Here is a 12672-nt window from a genome sequence, read left to right on the forward strand (position 1 = left end):
ACCTACCTACCTACCTACCTACCTACCTACCTACCTACCTACCTACCTACCTACCTACCTACCTACCTACCTACCTAATCTATGACAATCAGCATGATCTAATATAATTTCATTTTTTAATATTAATTATCAAAATTGACTGATTTGACAAAATTCAATCAGAACAGCCTCAACAGAAGACAACCTGTGACAGAAATATGTAACAATGTTTGTTGTTTTTTCTTTATTTGTTTAATGGAAAACAGGGATGAATGGATGAAAACAGGGAGATCACACAAATCATGAAAAACCGAGCAGGACATTTCTGTATGTTGTCCCAAACTGGATGGCATCAGGAAAACTTTACATTATTATCATTATTATAAACGATCAACAAACAGTTATCCATTAAACGTCATGGCCCAAACAGATAATTACAAACTGAAAATTTGTCTTGATGTTTTATAAATAAGTTAAATTAAATAAATTGCGGTGAAATAAGAAAGTTTCAAGAAATAAATAATAATAAAATAAATCTATCAAATATTTTTCACAATTTAGCCTCATTTTCACCCGTATCCGATAGTGATGATGTCTTATGTCCACATAGGTTATAACATAATTCAGTTTACAGTGTGTCCCTCATCATACACCACAGTTTCTAAAAGAAAAATAAGTGATTTTAAAACACCCACTTATGTTTAATTTATGCATCCAGGAAGAACAAACAACACAGACTGTTTTCACAGATTTAGAGCTCTCTTATTGTAGTTGAGGAAAAAGTTCCAGGTGTTCCAGCTGGGCCCGGTGTTCCGGACGCAGGCGCCTCCATCGGAGCAGCTGTAGTTAGAGGGACAGCAGCGCTTCATGTCACTGCAGCACACCGCCTGCAGGGAGGACAGAGAGCTGTGCGGTTTAATTAAGATGTTCTGAACGATTTAAAACAGTTTGCATGCGGCAGGAGAGGACGGACAGAGACGTACGTTGGGAGACGGACAGCAGCCCCAGGTAGTGGGGGACGTCCTGCAGCAGGTCTCGTTGTATTTGCACTTGCTCTGGTCGTCGCACAAGATGTCCCTGTCCTTTAACGGAGCGAGCTGGAGGCGGTACTCGGGCAGGTAGATGGGAGTCAGGGGGATGGTCTCCAGCTGCAGGATGATGGTCTTCTGACAGGACCTGGACACGATGTCACAGGCGTAGCCCTGAGGGCAGCAGTGCTCCATGTCTGGACAGCAAACGGCCTGCACACAATCAGCAACACTTTTTATTTCACAGGAGAGAACACATCTTGTACAACTCTAATCTGGAAAAAATAAGTTAAAACAGGCATGGGCAATCCTGGTCCTGGAGGGCCGCAGCCCTGCATGCTTTACTTGTTTCTCTGCTTCAACATACCTGATATGAAGGAATAGATGATTATCAGGCTTCTGCCATACGGAGGACCAAAACTGACATAATTAGAAATAAAAGCAGAATTATATGAACCACTAAATAAATACACTTAAAATGCACCAATTAAATTAATAAAGAAGAACTTTATCTCCTGTTTTATATTTTAATTGACTTTCAAATTTATTTTTCGAGATCAGTTCCAACAAATTAGTCTACATATTTGAACACACAATTAAAATTTTACTGTTTTTTAAAATATATATGAATTGTTTTTCCTTTTACTTGTACAGACATTTGTGTGTCTTAAATGTGTATATACCGTATTTATTCATGTATAATAAGATCATCATTTTTTTGAGATTAAAAAAGCATAAATATCTAATCAGCAATAACCCGTGTATAATACTACCACTCCACTTTACGGATGATTTTTAAGGTTACATTTCTAGTATTATACATGTATAAATACAGTACTTGATTATTTTTACATTTTTTTCCAACAAGTCTTTTTATTTCTGTGTTGCATGCTTGTGCTGTCTGAGTTTAACTAAAAGTTTAAAGTTTAGTTTAAAACAAAGGCAAGGAGGAAAACATTACCTGTGCATTTATTTTTAACTAAACTTCAAGCTAATCTACAGCAACACAAGCATGCAACACATAGAAAAAAAAAGACTTGTTGGAAAAAATTATAAAAATAATTCAATTTAAGCATTCAAGAGACACAAATGCATGTACAAGTGAAAACTATGTAATATATATAATACATTAAAATTTAAATTATGTGTTAAATATATAATTTATTGGAACTAAGCTGGAAAAATAAATACGAAGGTCAATTAAACTATAAAACACGAGGTAACTTTCTCCTTTTTAATTTATTTGGTGCATTTTAAATGTATTTATTTATTTAAAAGTTCATTTATCTATTTTTGTTTTTGTTTCTAATTATGTCAGTGTCGGTCCTCCACACTGCAGAACTTAGAAGATGTAGTTCAGTGGCTGAATCAGGTGTGTTGGAGCAGGGAGAAATGTACAACATGTAGGGCTGCAACCCTCGTGGACCATGATTGCCCACCCCTGGGGTAAAATGTGTCAAATATAAATCAAAATGCAATGAAATGATTTGCGACCCCCCCTTTTTTTTAGTTTTCACTCACATTCTGCAGCGGGCAGCAGCCCCACTCTCCCGTGAACAGCCTGCAGCAGGAAGTGTGTTCAGGACACTTGTTCTCAGCATCGCACATCACCAAGCCGGGATCGGCCCGGACGCTGGTGGTGGCTGGAATCTTCGTGTACCACGGGATCTCCGTCTCGTCTTTAACACACGAGGTCTTGCTCTCCTCGCACCTGTAGCCCTCGGGACAGCAGTGGGACCCGCGGGCACAGCACACCGCCTGGGCAGGAGGGAGAAACAGGAAGTGATATCCTCACATCAGACATGGAAAAATGACGTTTTCGTTCAATGGAAGAGCTCACCTTCGGCAGCGGACAGCAGCCCCATTTTTTACAAGAAGCCATGAAGCAGCAGGTTGTGTCCTGAGGGCAGCTGGTGTGGTCATCACACTGAATCCTGTTCTCGTCTCCATCATCGTAGTCCTCCTCCTCTGTTGTCTGTTGTGTTGAGAACTCTTCCTCAGCTGTCGTCATCGAGGTTGTCTCTTGGTTTAGGGTTGTAGTCTCCTCTGGTGTGGGTGTTTCAGAGGTAAAGGTGGGGATCTCCTGGGCCGTGGATGTCGATTCTGATGGATTCACACAGATTAGAACCATCAGGTCACAGATGGTTTGAGCAGAGCAGCTCGATGCTCATAATGCAACAGATAGAGACGGTGCGCTCTGCTGGATTTAGTATTTTTATCCAAACAAAGTCAACTTTGCAGGATTAGTTTCGACTTGACACAGCATGAAGTTATTTTAATCTGCCAGAGCTTCTTCAGCATCATTTCAGTATTTTCATTTCAACAATTCAGTGACACGAACACTAAAGAGAATTAAAAGGTAGTTTTTCAAATGTATAAAACTGAACACCAAGTCGCACCTGTGTCTGCCCTGAGGGACACTTCTGTCTCCAAAGTAGGAACTGGACCAGCTGTTGTGACGTCAGGGGTTTTTTCTGTTTCAGCTTCCTTAGAAATAACTTTTTTACCATCTGTGAAGGAAAAATGCCTATTTACTAGGGGTGCAATGATACAGAAACTTCACGATTTGGTTCGGTTCCATACTTTAGCATTGCGGTTTGATATTTTTCCGATACAAAAACAGAGAAATTTCCACGTCCTTCTTTACTTGTAATTTATTGAAATTAATTATGAACATTTGTTTAACCTCAAAAGTCCAGTTTTTAAATGAAATGTTGCTGAAACAGCAAGTTTCTCAGTGGATCTGTGCAGACTAGGTGGAGTAGTCGAACACAGATCCACTGATCCTTCAACACAGAGCATCATCAGAAGACAAGCTGATAAAATAAATGTTAAAAATCTGTATTGTTCCATACACATTGAACCTAAAGCTCTGTATTGAATGGTTCCTTACAGATACATGTATTGTTGCAGCCCTAACATTTACATACATTGTAAGGTGGACATTAAATGCAACATGGACACCCGGACGTACCTCTCTGGTTCTCCCAGTCTGCTCTCAGCCTGGCGGGGAACTTGTCCCACATCGGCGAGTCTCCTTCAGATGCAGAAATGCACTTCATGTGTTTGACGTCACACGTTGTCCCCTCGGAGCAGCAGTGGAGCTTATCAACGCAGCACACGGCCTGCAGAGACAGTAAAGTCACACCAGGTGCCTCCTCGCAGGATAAGACACAATAAAAGGACGATAACTGGACGTCAGGACAGAGATGCAAACGTATCATTTGACTGTTCGCTCTGTTACGATCTCACTCATGGTGCAAAGGAAAATTAACATAAAAACAGTTGTTTGTGTTAAAAAAAGGACCAATCATTGTGTACCTTTGGGATGGGGCAGCATCCCCATGTGCCTTCTGAACTTTCACAGCAGGTCGCGCCGTTCGGGCACTCGGACACGCCGTCATTGCACAAAACCGTAGTCACGATTTCTGTCAGCAACACAGAAGCAACTATATTCAAATACACAGATAAAACAGTGACAAGTAAATTTTAAAAACTGACACAGGAATTCAACCTTTTTTGATGCAGGAGCGGCCGTCGAAGCTGCACTGGTGGTCCTCAGGACAGCAGTGTTTGCCATCAGAGCAGGAGACTCCCTGTTGGAGGTCAAGAGAAGTCTAAATTTTCTGAAAGCAAATTTACATTTTTTTAACCCTCCAGTTATGTTCTGAGGAACAGCAGTGATGTTCCTGTGTCAGTTTGTCCCGGGGAATGTTTGATCGGGCAATAATGTCAGAAACTAAAAAAGATCACCCAAAACATTGTGGCGTCTGATTATTGACTCCATTACTGACCATTTCAATCATTATTTGCATGTTGATGTTTTTATATTTTTCACAGGTAAAGGATCAATAAGGACGATTCACAAATTTTTCATAAAAATTGCACATTACATTTTTTTTACATTCACTAAATCAGGGCTATTCAACTGGTGGCCCGCGGGCCACATCCATTTATTCATCTCTTAAGCCCAAACCCCCAGTTTTCTACTTTAATTACTCTATGTTCTTTTAGTTAAACATAGACATGTTAACGTAAGAATCTTGGCTAGAAGCTGGTAAAAACAATTTCGATAAACACTCAAAACAATTAAAACTACAAGCAGTTGAAGATAAAATGTTGAAAGTGAATTTAAATTGTTTTAAAAATTTGGCAAGTCAGAGATGTCAAAATATTTGTGTCTAATAATAGGAGGCATAATGTGTTATTTTTGTTTTTGATAATGTGTAGTTATCACTTTATAGGGTTCTGTATGTTGTATTCATGATTAAATGCGGCAAAATAAACGAATTCAAAGGTAAGAGATCTTTATAATAATTGGTTTATTTACATAATAACTTTAATTACTGGATGTTCGGCCCCTCAGCTGTTGACCGGCAGTAACTGTGGCCCCCGGAGCAGTTTAGTTTAATAACCCTGCACTAAGTGAACCTACACACAAAAACAATGGTTATACGTGAAATTAATTATTATTATTTTTTTTACATTTTGTGTAGGGGAAGTTGCAAATACGTTAAATGAACCCTTTTCTTTTTATATGTTCAAAACAAATAGAAAAAGTTTCATACTGAAAAAGATGTAGTTTTTTTTTTAACTATGTAACGTTTTACTTTGTTTAACTATGTCATTTTTAAAACATTTTTAAACTTTGACATGGGTCGGTTTGAGTCGCAACATAATAGGAGGGTTAATCAGCACAGTTTCACGATTTCCTGAAAAGTTCTGCATCTTTTTCACGCTGCCTGGATCGTCTACCTTTGCTAAAGGACAGCAGCCAAACCCCTTCAAAGCCTTCATGCAGGAGAACTCGGCGAGGCACCGAGACTGATCAGGACACACGTTATCCTCGTCCTCACCCTCGTAGGACTTGATCATCCTGAAGGACTGGAAGAGGAACGACTCGTTCAGAACTTTTCACGAAGAAAAGAAAAAACAGGGATTATTGTAAACGTACTTTAGAGACTCGTGGCTGATCCGCAGAGGTCCTTTCCGCCCACGGGATGGACACAGAGTTGTTCACGCAGCTGGACGCATCTGCATGACAGAGTGTCCCTGCTGGACAGCAGTGGACATGGTCCTCGCAACATTCAGCCTGCGGACAGTGTTGTATAAAGTACCACAAAGTGATACTTGAGTAAAAGTACACGTACCTTACATTATTCTTACATTATCATAAAATGACTTTGGTAAAAGTTAAAGTCTCCTCTAAGATTATTACTTGAATAAAAGTCTTAAAGTACCTGATTTATTTTGTACTTAAGTATCAAAAGTAAATTTCTGGCATAAAATAAGTATTAAAAGTAAAAGTATTGAGTAAAAATGAGAGGCTAGATTTTCCAAATACACTTTTTAAAGGTGTGCAGCTGTGATGGATTGCATACAAACTAATATGTGTCATAATGGTATATATTTATACTTCTCATTCAACCACAATTAAATTCAAAGGCACATTTTATCTGGATATCATTTTTGCTGTAACAATAATGACCCAGAATGTAATAGGAGTAATGACTTTCTACATCTTACCTTTTTTTAAAATGTAGGGAGTAGAAAGTACAGATAATTGTGTGAAAATGTAAGAAGTAGAAGTAAAACGTGGGCTGAAAAAATTTACTCAAGTAAAGTACAGATAACCAAAATTTCTACTTAAGTACAGCAAGAAAGTGTTCGTACTTAGTTACTTAACAACTCTGCCTGCGGAGACAGGTGGACACTTTGAATACACAAATCAAACAGTCGGCTATCACACACGCTGAATGAAGCTTTATCTGGTTCCTACAGTAGTAAAACATTAATTAGGATGAATAGTACTACTGTAGAATAACTTGAAAGTACAAGACAAATACTATCTTCTATGTAAAAGACTGCTGAAGATAAACCACTGGATTATATTTATTTTATATTAACATTTAAGGCATCGTCCAAATTTCTGTCTCAACAAATTCTATTTAAATACACCAAAATCTAACCAAATGATTCAACATTAAACCAGAACAGTGTGTTTACACATGCTGTTCTGACGACACACTCTGAAACATTTACAGGTACGTTTTGGAAACGTTGTGTAACAGCGTCCTCCTCAAGCGTGTTCATCAGTAAATGTGAGAATACTCTGAGAAAACCTGTTCGTTCTGTTGGGTCTACCTGATGAAACAGGCAGCATTCGTAGCCGTCAGCTGGGCCGCTGCAGCAGGTTTGACCCTTCGGACATCGTCCTGCATCTGGACACTCGTCAGCACCGACCAGGAGCAGAAGGGCCCCACAGATCACAACCCAGATCTGCATCTGCAGGGAGAAAAACACTGTAAAAAGACAGGAAATTATGCACAAAATCTTGGCTCTAATGTAAATAATTTGAAGCTTTTCTTGAACTTATGGTTTTTTGTTCAGAATCACTCAGTCAAGGAAAAACAAACCCCAAGTTTATTTTTTCAGAGTTGTAATGTAACTAAGTACAAATACTTTGTTACTGTACTTAAGTAGAATTTTTGGGTATCTGTACTTTACTTGAGTAATTATTTTTCAGCGTACTTTTTACTTTTACTTATTACATTTTACACAATTATCTGTACTTTCTACTCACTACATTTTAAAAAAAGGTAAGAAGTAGAAAGTCGTTACTCCTATTTTATTCTGAGTTGTTATTACTTAAAAATACTATCCTGATAAATTGTGTCTCCTGGATAGAGTGAATTTAATTATGGTTGGATGAGAAGTATAAATATTTACCAGTCTGACACACTATTAGTTTGTACACAACCCATCACAGCTGCACGCTGTTAGAAAAAAAATATTTTTTTGAGAAGTCACCTCCCAATAAATGTCATTTTGGAAAATCTAACNYRTCACTTTTACTCAGTACTTTTACTTTTAATACTTAAGTAGATTTTGTGTTGGAAATTTACTTTTGATACTTAAGTACGAAAAATATCAGATACTTTAAGACTTTTACTCAAGTAATATTTTTAGAAGAGATTTTAGCTTTTACCAAAGTATTTTTTATGATAAGATACTTGTACTTTTACTCAAGTGTCACTTTGAGGTACTTTATACAACACTGCTTTTTTTCTGTGAAAAAAGATTCAGTGCTGTTTGTTTATTTCCTGTATGACACTTCCTTTAGCTGTTTGCTCCTCTTGTTCTTTTTTATTCCCCCAGCAAATTGTGATCACAACTTTTCGTTACACTTTAGGAACTCAAGAAGTATGCATATGTCATGCAATCAGTACTAATAAAAAGCTAAAACAACAACAAAACATAAATCTCATTATGCTTCTTTGCTTTTCAAGCATTTAACCATAGATTCAAATACAAAAGARGTTCATAACGCTCTTACCTTTTTTTAAAGCCAGAAAAGCTGTTGTGAGTTTGCAGGAGTTTCACTACTGTGTGTCTCAAAAGTGTTTCCCTAAAGAAATGCAGTGAATTATCTTTCAGATCACGCCTACAGAGGGAGGGAAGCGACTTCCTGATTTCCATAACTATCTTTTAGGCCACTCGGTCACAAAACTTGCAGTCTGGTTTTATTAACTGAGGATTAAATGATTATTCTTTAGACGTATCAGTCTGGATTAGTTCGTTGTGTAGTTTCTGTGTAGTATGTTGTTTACATGCAGCAGCTAACACAGTGTAATTGCAACCTTTTGCCCACTAAACGGCGCCAGAGATTCGAGGCAGCAGCAGGGGGAGGAGCCAAGTGACGCCGAGCGCTGATCTCCAAATCATCTATCAGCCCGCTCTCCGTCGCTTCAATGCTGCCTGACTGAGCACACATGTTATATGAATCTGTTTAATGGGTATGTGAGGGTTGTTGTGCTGCGTGACCCCGAGCAGTCCGACTCCTACTTAAATTCGGGCTGCTCGCAATGGAGAGCCCGAATAATTTGAAGTGTCTATAACTGTTATGGGTGAAGACACGCGCGCTTGTAAAAGAGTCTGGCAGCTAAAGCAGAGGTGAGTTACTTAAAAACATAGATCTGTCGCTAAATAGCAACAAGCTAACCTAGCTACGCAGCTAACTAGCATGCTAGCAGGTAAAGAAAATCACATTTACAAATCTGCCTCAATGCGTGTTGTTGAAAAAATAATTAATTATGTATTAATCTAAAGGTTCCTGCTCACCTATGTGATTTGAAGAACTATATATAATTAGAAAGGACGTCAGTGAGCTAATGCTTATAAGAACGGAGTGTACCATCGCTCGATTTGCACGTTTTCGCTGTGGTTTTGAGTTGTTCATAACTCTTCTCTGGCTTTAATCTGATCTAAACTGAAGTCTGTCAGTGGTTGTTTATTTATCACAAATGCATATATCCTGTCAGCATGAGACGTGTTTATTTTAATCGAGACGTGCCGATTCTCCCTGCAGCTTTGTGTGATCTGACGCAAACCTTTCGGCCGTTTTCGGGATTATCTTTAGTGCAAAACCACGAGTTTTGCAAAAACACGATTTTGGCAAAACAGTTCAGGCAAAACCCCCGACAGCGAGGTGGTTATAATCTGTATGCGAAATGTGATAAACTGCAGAAACTGGCTGGACAAGACAGCGGAAACAACAACAAAAAGAGGCTTGTCTCGTGGTGTTTTAGGGAAGCCATTTTGGTTTTTAGGTCGCGAGGCGAGGACTGCACGGTGAGATTGGGACACATGCGTGTTACAGATAAGTTATCAAACCGTTTCAAGGACCTGGTTTTACTACTCCACCTATTTAGTCTGCTCAGTTCAGACAAACGTGCCAAGGTTTTAATGCAGGGTGATTATGTTTTTCTTCCAATGTGGGTCTTTCCAGTTAAACTACGTTGGGGTGACGCACTGTGAGGAGCAGGTAACTCMGGCTCCAGACCTGCTAGGGTCAGGTTGCTGATCTGTTTGGGACACGGTCAACAGTGTTCTATAAAGTACCTCAAAGTGATACTTGAGTAAAAGTACAAGTATCTTATCATAAAAATACTTTGGTAAAAGTTAAAATGTCTTCTAAAAATATTACTTGAGTAAAAGTCTTTAAGTATCTGATGATTTTTGTACTTAAGTATAAAAAGTAAATTTGACACAAAATCTGCTTGAGTATTAAAAGTAAAAGTACTGAGTAAAAGTGAGCAGTTAGATTTTRCAAAATGACATTTATTGAGAGGTGACTTCTAAAAAAATTTTTATTTTCTAATGGCAAACAGCTGTGATGGACTGTACAAGCTAATAGGGTGTCAGAATTGTAAATGTTTATACTTCTCATCCAATCATAATTAAATTCACTTTATCCAGGAGACGCGATTTATCGGGATAGTTTTTTTTAAAGTAATAACTCGGAATTAAAACAGGAGTAACAACTTTCTACTTCTTACCTTTTTTTAAAAAATGTAGTGAGTAGAAAGTACAGATAATTGTGTAAAAATGTAATGAGTAAAAGTAAAAAGTACGCTGAAAAATAATTACTCAAGTAACCAAAATTTCTACTTAAGAACAGTAACAAAGTATTTGTACTTAGTTACATTACAACTCTGACGGTCAAAGCCTCCTGAATCGTTTTATTGTTTTATCTTTCTGTATAACTTTGCACCTTTTGTAAAGCACTTTGTGACCCTCTATGTCTGTGAAAGGTTCTATATAAATAAACTCTTAACTTACTTACTTACATCACCGTAAGATTAAATGTCTTCAGCTTGTTCAGGCAGGACCAGAGGACACCTGCGCCTGCATGATGACTCAGCATGACCTGCTGTTGTGTTTTTGTGTTTTGCTCTAACAGGTGGGCAGGATGGAGGAGCAGACCACTGCCAGCCCCGTGGCTGCGATCTCTCCAGTGCAGCAGATGCTGGCCTCTGGCACTGGAGCCCTCCTCACATCTCTATTTGGTTAGATTATAGAAGCAACAACTAAACAAAAGCTCATCTAATTAGTGGAGTTTTGCACAGTGTTTTGTCACTTGCACTTAATTTGTGCTGTTTTACGTTGTAATAACTGAAGCTGTGAATTTGTTTACAGTCACGCCGCTGGACGTTGTGAAGATAAGGCTGCAGGCTCAGCAGACACCCTTCAGTCAAGGTTTAAACAAGTCTTATTTCTGTTGAGTTGATGTCACTTGGATGTAGCTTTGCTCCTGAAACTAACCCCGCCACACTTATCTGCTCGGTCCTAACGCCCTGCCTTCTCTCTGCCCTTTTTCTATGCTTCGTTTTATAGCTTTAGCCCGTGAACTCTCTCCCAGACGTGGTGTCAGCCGCTCTTCCAGATGTGAGTATTGAACCGCTGCAGATGTTTGCTGTGTGTGTGTGTCCACGTGCTGGAATAGCAAACATTTTCTGCTTGTAAAACTAAAATAGCTTCCTTTGCAAATAGATGTGATTTAGTCACTTCAAAAAGTCAGTCCTGAGTAAACACGCAGAGTAAACAGAAACAAGGACAACCCTGGTGTTATCTTCTGAGTGGCAGTGTGGTCAGTGCCATCGCCTCTATTATTAATGACTTCTGTGAAGGCTGCTGTAATCCAGATTGCTTGTTCACATAAAGCTGTTACATAAAAGGGATGTAATTAATAAGTAAACTGCTGCAGACATTGAGTTTTTATCCACACATGCTTTGATGTTTTCCTGATCGCTAGCTCTTCTCTACAGGGAAGTGCTTTTTGTATTGCAATGGACTGATGGATCACATCTACGTCTGTCGCAATGGATCCAGCTGTACCAGCTGGTACAAAACACCAACACATTTTAGTGGGACTCTTGTAAGTTGCACCGCATCCCCAGTTATTTATTTTTTATTTATTTTGTGTGTGTGTTGCCCACAAAGTGAGCCGAAGTTTGTTTGTGCCACAGGATGCTTTTGTGAAAATCACCCGTCATGAAGGACTTCGGTCTCTGTGGAGCGGGCTGCCACCAACACTGTGAGTGGCTCCTGGAAAATATTTACACAACAAGATCGATGTGAGCGAGTTGTCGTTTCAGTTTGCAGGCTGCAGCTCCGGGGAGATTACTGAATGCAGAGTTAAAGTGTCTGCAACATCAGGTTTTTGTAATAATTAATGCATTTTTTGGAAAGATAACATTGAGAACATGTTGCAAAACAAATTTTACGCCGCTGAGATGAACGGTTGTGGAGAAATTTGCATGTGAAGAAACAGGAAGTGATGTCAAAGGGGAATGTCTGCATGTAAACAGAGCTTTTTAACAAAAGCTAAACAACACAGACTGTAGAGAAGAATCTGTTTCTTTACATTATTTTGAGTCGCTATCAAAGAGAGACAAAGAAGAGTTAGTTTAAATAATTTTGCTTTAATAAACAAAGATCAGAGAGCTTATTTTATTAAAGAGAAGTTTCACTGTTTCACTTTGGCTGAGACAAATTCAAAAGAAAATATGCCAGTTATGTGGCAAAATGGATAAAATCATGTGTATTATGCCAATTTTCTCAAGTATAAAGATGCTTTCTTTGACTTTTTGTATTTGAAGGATAGGCATGTCACAGGCACTTTAAACACAAATAATTWCAGTCTTCTTTGTGTAGATTTCCTGCAATTTACAACTCATCAGGAAATATTTACATTTTTAAATAAAAGTTGCAAATGTTTTCATCAATTTTACTCTAGTACAATTTCTGTTTTTCATCTCTCTTTGCAAATTGCTTGCAAATAGTCTTGGTTAATTCATGTGTGTGTGTGTGTGTGTGTGTGTGT

At 38.5% G+C, this 12672-nt stretch overlaps 2 protein-coding genes across 2 annotated transcripts in view; one reads left to right on the forward strand and one right to left on the reverse strand.

Annotated features, from left to right (window-relative positions):
- Nucleotides 1-200: 200 nt before the first annotated feature.
- Nucleotides 201-12672, reverse strand: part of grna (granulin a) — a 14464-nt gene continuing 1992 nt past the window's right edge. The window contains exons 2-12 of the mRNA XM_014010295.1: nucleotides 7152-7292; nucleotides 5962-6099; nucleotides 5763-5891; nucleotides 4522-4603; nucleotides 4329-4435; nucleotides 3982-4132; nucleotides 3407-3517; nucleotides 2848-3110; nucleotides 2529-2765; nucleotides 963-1220; nucleotides 201-866 (exon numbers count right to left, since the gene is read on the reverse strand). Of these exons, the coding sequence (XP_013865749.1) occupies nucleotides 723-866; nucleotides 963-1220; nucleotides 2529-2765; nucleotides 2848-3110; nucleotides 3407-3517; nucleotides 3982-4132; nucleotides 4329-4435; nucleotides 4522-4603; nucleotides 5763-5891; nucleotides 5962-6099; nucleotides 7152-7292 (1761 nt within the window). The 3' untranslated portion in view covers nucleotides 201-722. The remainder of the gene's footprint in view (nucleotides 867-962; nucleotides 1221-2528; nucleotides 2766-2847; nucleotides 3111-3406; nucleotides 3518-3981; nucleotides 4133-4328; nucleotides 4436-4521; nucleotides 4604-5762; nucleotides 5892-5961; nucleotides 6100-7151; nucleotides 7293-12672) is intronic.
- slc25a39 (solute carrier family 25 member 39) overlaps nucleotides 8800-12672 on the forward strand; it is a gene marked incomplete in the record, with an annotated part of 8384 nt that continues 4511 nt past the window's right edge. Inside the window, 5 exon segments of the mRNA XM_014010299.1 lie at nucleotides 8800-8960; nucleotides 10750-10855; nucleotides 10986-11045; nucleotides 11184-11234; nucleotides 11615-11724. Coding sequence (XP_013865753.1) covers nucleotides 10759-10855; nucleotides 10986-11045; nucleotides 11184-11234; nucleotides 11615-11724 — 318 coding nt within the window.

The sequence above is a fragment of the Austrofundulus limnaeus genome, unplaced genomic scaffold, assembly GCF_001266775.1.
Source record: "Austrofundulus limnaeus strain Quisiro unplaced genomic scaffold, Austrofundulus_limnaeus-1.0 Scaffold67, whole genome shotgun sequence".
NCBI lineage: Eukaryota > Metazoa > Chordata > Actinopteri > Cyprinodontiformes > Rivulidae > Austrofundulus > Austrofundulus limnaeus.